This window comes from Myxocyprinus asiaticus, chromosome 17 (genome assembly GCF_019703515.2).
Source record: "Myxocyprinus asiaticus isolate MX2 ecotype Aquarium Trade chromosome 17, UBuf_Myxa_2, whole genome shotgun sequence".
Lineage (NCBI taxonomy): Eukaryota > Metazoa > Chordata > Actinopteri > Cypriniformes > Catostomidae > Myxocyprinus > Myxocyprinus asiaticus.
Window position 1 is genome coordinate 48206136 of NC_059360.1, and position 9292 is coordinate 48215427.

The following is a 9292-nucleotide window of genomic DNA, read 5'->3' on the forward strand; positions in this document are numbered from 1 at the left end:
TGCAAATCAAGGTCAAGTATTTATTTCAACATTCATTAGAGTACACAAGTGGAGAGTAAGAAACAATGTAAGCGTATATAAAATAATCTCATTTACATATCATTGGTAATGCATTAAAATAATGTCTTGCATAATTATGTCCCGACAGTCATCCATCAATGCACGCTGATATCAGGACGAGCAGTTAAAGCAGAGGACTCTGTCGTAACACTCACTGTAACTGTGAACAGAGAACAAACATACAAGTCACATTTCACAAGCATTAGAGCACAAGAGATACGGTTCAACAAAACAGGAAAGTTCAAATTTCTTTGGATAATATATAGTGAAGTAGTCCAACATTTATTCAATGCCAACTAGACATTTAAAGCATGTAAACTATCAAATGGCAGATGGGGAAGTGTTTAGAAAGTCATTTGTAATTTAATCATTAACCCTCAGAGTTGGAGTCGTGGTCTCAAGACCTCAAGACCAAAGTGTATTATCAGTGCACTAAAATGGGGAATAAAAGGAATGGGTGAACATGTAGCAAAAATCAGACCAATGCCATGCAGACCTCTACTGTGGTGGACAGCCTAGGAGCTACATCTTCTAGACTGTCCACTAAACAATTCAATTCACTTGTATTATGGATGGATGGAAGACCTGCAGTGGCAAAATTTGCATTTGAAAACTTTAACTTCAAATATAAATTCAGCATCATTCAGGTCTTAGGGGGTCTGGTATTGGTCTGGTCTTGACTACACCTCTGCCTCCTATGGAATTTGGTAATTTTTTACCAAAATAAATTTAATAAAAAATGGTTTCTTTATCTGAGCAGTATAAAAATAAATAAATAAATAAATAAATAAATAAAGACACCTTTTGTATTCACAGTCAAAATTGACCGACCATTAAAAATGAATGTGAAAGACCAAAAAAAAAAACAACAAAAAAAAAAAAGCAATTACAGGATGAGACTCTAAAACATCCTCAGTGCAAAACATGCACACCTACTCACACACAAAAATGAACTGGTGAGACTATAACAGTTTTTTTTTTTTTTTTTACATTTGTCAAATAAAACCAATAATTGAGCCAAAATGCTACTAAACGCACGCGCACACACCCAGGGCATCAATAAGTGGAGCTCTACAGATATCTTTTGGTCATTGTTGGCATTACAAGTCATCTAATGTTTTCTAGCCGATGACAATCTGACACACTCACTCGCGCACACACTCACACTCACATTTGCAAAATACATTTTTATTATAGAAAGTCTGAAATTGCTAAATTTTTACTCTGATTCTTCCGTTTAATTCTCAAATTGAATTTTACAGTTCATTTCTGTTTCTTGATGTTCATTTTCTTGACATTATTATACATTTTACATTGAGTTATTAAATTTTTATGTTTGAAATGAATTATTGGTAGGAAAGTGCTTATTCTGTGTCTTCTCTTTGTAACACCATGGTCAGGTTTGACTGCAAACATAATGACAAACTGCAAAATCTGACCCTTCAAATTCAGAATGCTAAATTTGGACAAATAATAGTTTGATAATGTCTAAATATATAGCCAAATGCATATCTTGTGATAAAATATACAATTAGGTTAAAACAAGTCATCAGGCTACACAGTACAGGGCTCCAGACTGAGACTACAATGGTCACAAATGAGACCAAAAATCATTTATTGCGACAATAATTTAGAATCTATTCGCCTTTGGCGACAGTCGGGTTGTGTGCGTTCATATGCAGTTTCATCAGATATCATCTTGTAAGTTATTGAATACATCTTTAGAGCGTATGCCAGTGTGTCTCACGCTGCATTTCACCCGTTCTGTTGCGATGACGAGCTCGCTACAATGCACGCAACAACAACAAACCCAGCGCGAGAGAGTCGTGACCAAATGACTCTTTTGAACCGGATCTTTTTCATGAATAACTGTGTGTGAACTCGGGAGCTCAGGTTAGCAGAATCAGATTCACTTTCTCAGCATATCATCCATCAGTGAGCTCACAACTGGAAGCACAGACATTTTGGGCTTCTTTATAAATAAAAGTCCTACACCACTATACAGTATACACACACACACACACACACACACGCTTTTGACACTTAAGACAATTGTGGGACTCACTCACAACTATGATACACATGGTGCAAATATTCATTGATGCTCAAGACAACACTCTACTATATGCATACTATATGTAAATATCTGCTTATGTAGATTCTGAAGGACAGTACTAAATAAAATGTTTTCTCTCTTATATTTGTATAAATTATGAAAGGGCAGTGAACATTGATGAGACAAAAGGGAATGAAAACTTGGGATTGTTCTCAACTATATATACTGTTTATTAAACCTACGATTAATGGGTTATCAGCTGTCTTTTCTTCTGCTTTCTATCTTGTTTCTGAACAATCTAAATTGGGCAATTATCTGATTTGGCAACAAAAACAGCCAATGGTTCCTAATGGTGCGTTCAGACCAGAGGCGTCGAGAGTGTCAAATCGACCGAAGTCATTCATTTTCTACGGCAGCTAGCGTCTCTCGGCGGCGAGTCCGTGGCCAGTGCGTCTTGGGCGTCAGAGGAAAGTTCAAGTGCGGGCAACATTATGGTAATGAGTTTTGACACGGTTCGGCGGCAACCTATTGGAATATAGAAGTGCTCCGCTCTAGCAAAGTCTAGAGAACACAGTGTAAACTTTGGTTCCCACCAAACAATAGTTACGAAGACAAAATGGAGAAACGAATTATCGCCGTGGCTGTTTTCCCATAATATACGATCCGTCCCTGTTTGCTTACAGGGATATAAAAAACAAAAAACAAAAACAAATGCATGGACAAAGGTGTCTGAAATTGTTGGTGTGCCAGTTGAGTTGATGAAGTGGATATTATGGTTTATATAATATATTGCATGCTAATTTTGGCGCCATAGCATGCAAAACCATGCTGCCTGATCAATCGGTTACACATTTATACCATCAGCGTTTGTCTTTTTATATTTAATTACTTTCTGCCATCGATTGATTTCTTCCTTTCACATTTAAAAGATTTCATGAGGATATACGCTACTTGTGATAGGTCGGCAAAAAGATACCGGTCGACATGTCTGGATATTTTGCGGCCCCTTTAAATAAGAGTTCACAAAACCAAGCATTCCGAAAGAACGTTGCCGCCTATTTCAACTACGTCAGAGCGTCCACGAATCTTTGATAGCGTTGTTGGCAGGGCAGCCAGAGTGAATTTTGACGCTCTCGCCTCCTCTGGTCTGAACGCACGGTAAGTCATTTTTTTCAGTCTGGAGCCCTGCAGTATGTGGCTACAGTCATATACTAGCCGTTACTAGCATGACATGGTTCTCAAGTCATGTTATTTATATTTTATTCACCAGATGGCAGCAATCTGATTGCAATTTATGTCACATTCTCATTTTCTTCATGTGTCAACTTATAGAAGTGTAGCTTCTGAATTTTAAATGTTCCAAAAATTTGCTTATTTGTATATGCAAATTAATGATACATTTTGGAAATGTACATGTAAATCAATGCAAAAAAGAAATGCATAACTTTGTTCTTCCAGGAGGAAGAAATGGTATCATTATATAAAAAAAGGGTTACACATCTAAACCCTTCGGTCAAAAATGACCGCGAATACCACAGGGAGGTGCCACTTTTCAATACCATAGGAGGGTTAAGTGCATGTAAATGTAGCATGTTCACTCACTCTGTAATGGCACATAATGAGCAGCAGTGATTGGAGCAGCTGTTGCACTGTTGGGTGCATGCAGGACACGCAGGACGCTCACACAGCGAGCACGGACTCCTTGAACCGGAGACCCTCTGACATACACAACACGCTGTAATAGCTGCTGCCGGACCTGAAAACACGAAGTTATTACAACACAAGTTATCACAGACTGAGCAGGAAGTGACATCACAAAGTGCTTGTACCAACGGGTCAACATCAAGCTAGTTAGATTCCATCAACTACACCATTATGGGGCCAAAAAAGTATTACAAGTGACTATTTCAGAGGTGCTGTTATAGAATTCCTCAAGTTGCTTTGGGTGAAAATGTCTGCTAAATGAATAAAAGACATGCACACTTCTGGGGTTTACAAGGACAAAATATTATTAAAATTAAATTGTTTCCCCCAGTCATTACCATGAGACACTAGAGATATAATGTGCATCTGCAATCATTGCTAGTAGACCCCAGGTGACCCGGACGTCAAGTAATCTCTTATAGATTTACCTGAAACAGCGTTCGTCTTCTTTAATCTTCCATCAGCGCCGATGAGCGTCTGTCCTTTGAGTAGCGTCTGATGTCCAGAGACTGATGATGATACAGCGGTCGGATCAGACACTTTTGATTCCTTCTCTCCGTCCACATTCCAGATTCGACTCATCACAGCTTTAGTTCCACTGAAGAGCAGGCTTTTGGTCTTTTCTGATTAAAAGCAAAAACAAAATACACTTAATAAAATGCAAATATTGTGTCACTGTAAAGCTAATAGCGTTCAACCACGTGGATTTTGGCAATACCGATAACCAAATGGAGAAAAAGGCTGATAACCACCAATTTAATGGCTGATAAGTATAAAAAAATAAAAATAAAAAGCAGTTTGTTCAACCAAAATCCCCAAAACAACCAGAAAAATTAAGATTTGGTGCATAATATGGGACTTTAAACTATAAACAAGCCCGAAACACACCCAGGACTCTTATTTTGAATGACAAAGACTTGGCTCAGTTACAGTTCTCTATATGAAGTATTTAACAAAGACATAGCATAGATTAATCGATAAAATTGATCTCCCTAAAAAGCTACCAGTTAACAAAATGTTTTAATCAATACAACATTTCCAGAGCAAATCAAGACCAAACACCGTCTGTGGTCACAAGATCGGGGCTATTAGAGTTTACTATAGTGAAGTTTCGTTTGTGAACGATTCAGTCTTTTTGAACGAATCGTTCTCGTTTACTTCCATACACTGACTCGTATTTCTCGTTCACTGGCATCTCTCTCTTTCGAAGCCAATAGCCGCATTTCCACTACTGGGCCAAATGAGGGCATGTTAGTGCGTGCCAGGGACAATTGCGTTCCTGCTGTCACTTCCGGGGCTCCATCAGGCCTCCTCAGGGCTTTCTTGGGACCAACGGTCAATGGCCTTTGGCCAGCCAATTACCCTTGGGCCAAACAAGGCGAACCGGGGATTAAGGCAGGTTCAGTGTCAAAGGCGGAGTTTCGCTGAACTTCCCAGGTTGTGTATCCAGCGCACAACAGTACAGGTTCAAGTGAAAAAATGACAAAATGAGGGCACAGTCCAAATCCGTTAAAATGCCCAATGGACAAAGTGGCGCCCAAAGAAATTACTTTCCATAGTTCAGTGAACTTTCATAGACGGTGTGCTGGGACATCGTCCCGCTGTTAGTGGAGAGACCACTCGGGACACCACGGCAGTTACAGTTGGTGAGTTGTCAACGCTAACTTATCTTGATGTTCACATTCAATATAAACTCGATATTCTAGATAACATGATACCTCAGCTTCAGCTTCCCCCTTGCTTGTGAAATTGGCAAGGTATGTGACGTTGACATCACAGCGGCATCTTAAGGGCGGATTTTTGGGCAACTCTTTGGAGTTATTAGCCAGATGGTGAGAACTGATCGATTTTGCAAACTAAATGTATCAGTCATCTTGTTCGTGAATGAAGATCTGTTGAACGACTGAACGAGAGGCGTCATGTATTCATTCAGTTCGGCATGCGAGTCAATCGTGTTAAACAAGGAGAGAAAGAGGTGAAATGCATCAAGACTTTGTACATTTGTAGACATGCAAACTCCATGTGTGTTGCTTTTAAAAGACTGACTTTAGCATGAGCGAATAGCATTCGAGAGCGGGCTGTGAAGGAGTATATCATTCCCGCTGAACCCGTCTGAACTGAATGCACTGGTGCACTCGTTCACAAACGAGATTAATGAATCAGTCATCGTGAAAGAGGATCTGTTGACCGGCTGAACGAGAGGAGAAGCTGCATGTCGTTCATTCAGTTCGTCAATCAGTTCAGCTAAAAAAAGGGTCGGCTTAATTATGAATAAAAGTGAGTGATGACCATACATTACAATGACATACAAACGTAATTTAAACATTATTTTGTAGGCTAGTATTTTTTGCATAGCTTAATAAATAGCCATGCTCAGTTCCAGTTTTGGGTGTAGCGCATTACTAAGTTATCAATTACTGTAAATTAATTTAAGGGATTACTCTCAATTTCTCAGTAATTTCATTAGTTACTTCTGATGTAATTACGTTAAATACAGTATAGACTCTAGAACAATTATATATAAAATTAGTGAATTTAAAATCGAAATTTAACATCTAATGTTAATGTATGTTTTCTAATTTAACGCTGCACACTTAAAATCTTTAGTCAGTTCATGAATAATTTATTTGATGTGATTTATTTGAAAGAATTAAAAGAACAGTTTCATGTCTATTCTTGTATTTTTCATCTTGTCGAGGTTAAGGGTTTTAGAAAGCAATGAGTAATAAGTAATGCAATTACTTTTCAGAAAGAGAATCCCATTCATGGCAAAAACACTTGAAAGGGCAGTTTTCAATGAAATCTCTGCCTATCTTTCACAGAACAAGCTGCTGGATGATAATCAGTCAGGCTTTAAAAGTGGACACTCCACCAAGATTGCCCTGCTGTCTGTCACTGAGTCGCTGAGACGGGCGAAAGCTGAATCCAGATCATCCGTCCTGATTCTGCTGGACCTTTCTGCAGCCTTTGACACAGTCAACCATCAAATCTTACTCTCTACCCTCTCCTTGCTGGGCATCACAGGAACTGTTCTTGACTGGTTTAATTCCTATCTCTCAGGTAGGTCCTTCAAGGTAGCCTGGAGAGGTGAGGTATCCAAGCCACATCAGCTACTTACTGGGGTACCTCAGGGCTCAGTGCTTGGGCCACTTCTCTTCTCTATATACACAACATCACTGGGACCCATCATTCAGGCACATGGTTTCTCTTACCACTGCTACGCTGATGACACGCAACTCTACTTGTCTTTCCAGCCCAACAACACCACGGTGACTGCTCGAATCTCAGCCAGTTTGGCAGACATCTCAGCCTGGATGAAGGAACACCACCTGCAACTTAACCCAGCAAAGACTGAACTCCTCGTCTTCCCAGCCAACCCTGCTGTTGAACACATCACGGTTCAGCTGGGGTCAACTACAGTAATGCCTTCCAAAACGGTCAGAAATCTAGGGGTAACCATCAATAACTCAATTTCACAGACCACATCTCAAAGACAGCACGATCATGTAGATTTACACTCTACAATATCAGGAAGATAAGACCCTTCCTCTCTGAACATGCCACACAACTGCTTGTCCAGTCACTTGTCATATCTAGACTGGACTACTGTAACGCTCTCATTGCAGGCTTCCCTGCATGTACAGTTAGACCCCTGCAAATGATCCAGAACGCAGCAGCACGTCTGGTCTTTAATGTGCTCTCTTTGGTTCATGTTACACCACTCCTTGTCTCTCTCCGCTGGCTGCCGGTTGATGCACGTATCAAATTCAAGGCTCTGATGCTGGCATACAGAACAGTCACTGGGTCTGCTCCAGCATACCTAAAATCATTTATGCAGAGCTACATTCCCACTAGAAGCCTGCAGTCGGCTAAGGAACGTCCAAAACACTTTTCTGGACTTTCGGCTTCATCATACCACGTTGGTGGAATGACCTTCCTTGCAACATTTCCTTGTTGCAATTTAAACGGTTTTGAATGCTATTCTGATGCTAGTGAAACTTTGTAATATGGCATTTTTCGTACCACTGTCGCAAGATGATTCGCTTATGTTTTCCTCTTTTGTAAGTCGCTTTGGATAAAAGCGTCTGCCAAATGAATAAATGTAATTAGTACAGTAATCCAATTACACTGTACAAGATTGGTAGTCATTAATTAATTACTCTTAAGAGTAATTCACCCAACACTGCCGAGTTCACAGTAGGACTGTTTGCAAATACACTAGTTTAATTATGGGAATTTTTAATAGTTATTAATGGAGCCACGTACAACCATGCAACCTTTTACTATTCTTTTTACATTTTAATCCATTTAAACTCATTTCCTCTGATTCTTTTTCACTGTATCATAATTAAATAATCTGACCACAGATTACATGATTACAGAGATAAAAGATTATATTATAGATCACCAGTGTTGGGTAAGTTACTCTTAAAAAGTAATCAGTTACTAACTACTAATTACATCTTCTACAGTGTAATTAGATTACTGTACTAATTACTCTGTCTGAAAAGTAATTGCATTACTTATTACTAATTACTTTCTAAAAACCTGATCAACCTTGACCAGATGAAAAATACAAGGATGAAACTGTTCTTTTAATTCTTTCAAATAAATTATTCATGAACTGGCCAAAGAATTTAAAGGGGCGGCGTTAAATTAAAAAATGTATTTTAACATTAAACATTAAATTTTGATTTTATATTCACTATTGTTTTATACAGAATTGTTCTATAGGCTATATAGTATTTAACACAATTACATCAGAACTATAAATTACTTAAGAGTAATCCCTTACTTTACTCCAGTGAAAATGTAATTTACAGTAATTAATTACTTAGTAATGCATTACACCCAACACTGTAGATCACGTTGAATAATTACATTGATTAAAAATCTGGTAATTGACAAAAATAAGGTAGTAACTATAATGATAATACAATAGTGTTAATTAATTATATTTTTAAATATCCCACACGGATTTTATCGACCACTTCGAATATATCGATTATAAAACAGACAAGTGATTACAGATCAAACAGGCGATTGATATTACCACTAACATTGTTTTTAAACGTGAACACACTCTGTAATTGCAATAAAAGTGATTTAAATCTCACCGTAAATCTCTTGTTTGTATTTGAGTCCGAACACTCCATAGTTACTCATCTCTTTCTGCCCAACATGAACTTTATACTGGGAGGAGAAAGTCTCGCTGAACGGATACGAGCGTTTAGGCATTTTTTTAAAAAAAGACACAGAGTGTAAAATACAAACAACTTGATAAACATAAAAACTGCGCTACGGGAAACACACGTGTCCAGTTCGCGCTTTAAGAAGTCTGCTTCTTCTGTATCCGGATCAGCGGCGGACAGACGCGCGGATATGTGATTACCGCCACCTGCTGTTCAGTGCGAGTATTACAACAACAAAACAACTTTAAAATCAAGACACTCAAGCATTGATATTCATGGT

At 38.5% G+C, this 9292-nt stretch overlaps 1 protein-coding gene across 1 annotated transcript; it reads right to left on the minus strand.

Moving 5' to 3' along the window:
• On the minus strand, nucleotides 1–9181 carry siva1 (SIVA1, apoptosis-inducing factor). Its single transcript, XM_051722975.1, has 4 exons — nucleotides 8938–9181; nucleotides 4249–4443; nucleotides 3719–3872; nucleotides 1–220 (listed from the first exon to the last, which is right to left on the minus strand). Exons 1-4 carry the CDS (start codon nucleotides 9056–9058, stop codon nucleotides 172–174), a joined length of 519 nt encoding a protein of 172 aa, XP_051578935.1. The 5' UTR covers nucleotides 9059–9181; the 3' UTR covers nucleotides 1–171.
• Between the last annotated feature and the right edge of the window lie 111 nt (nucleotides 9182–9292).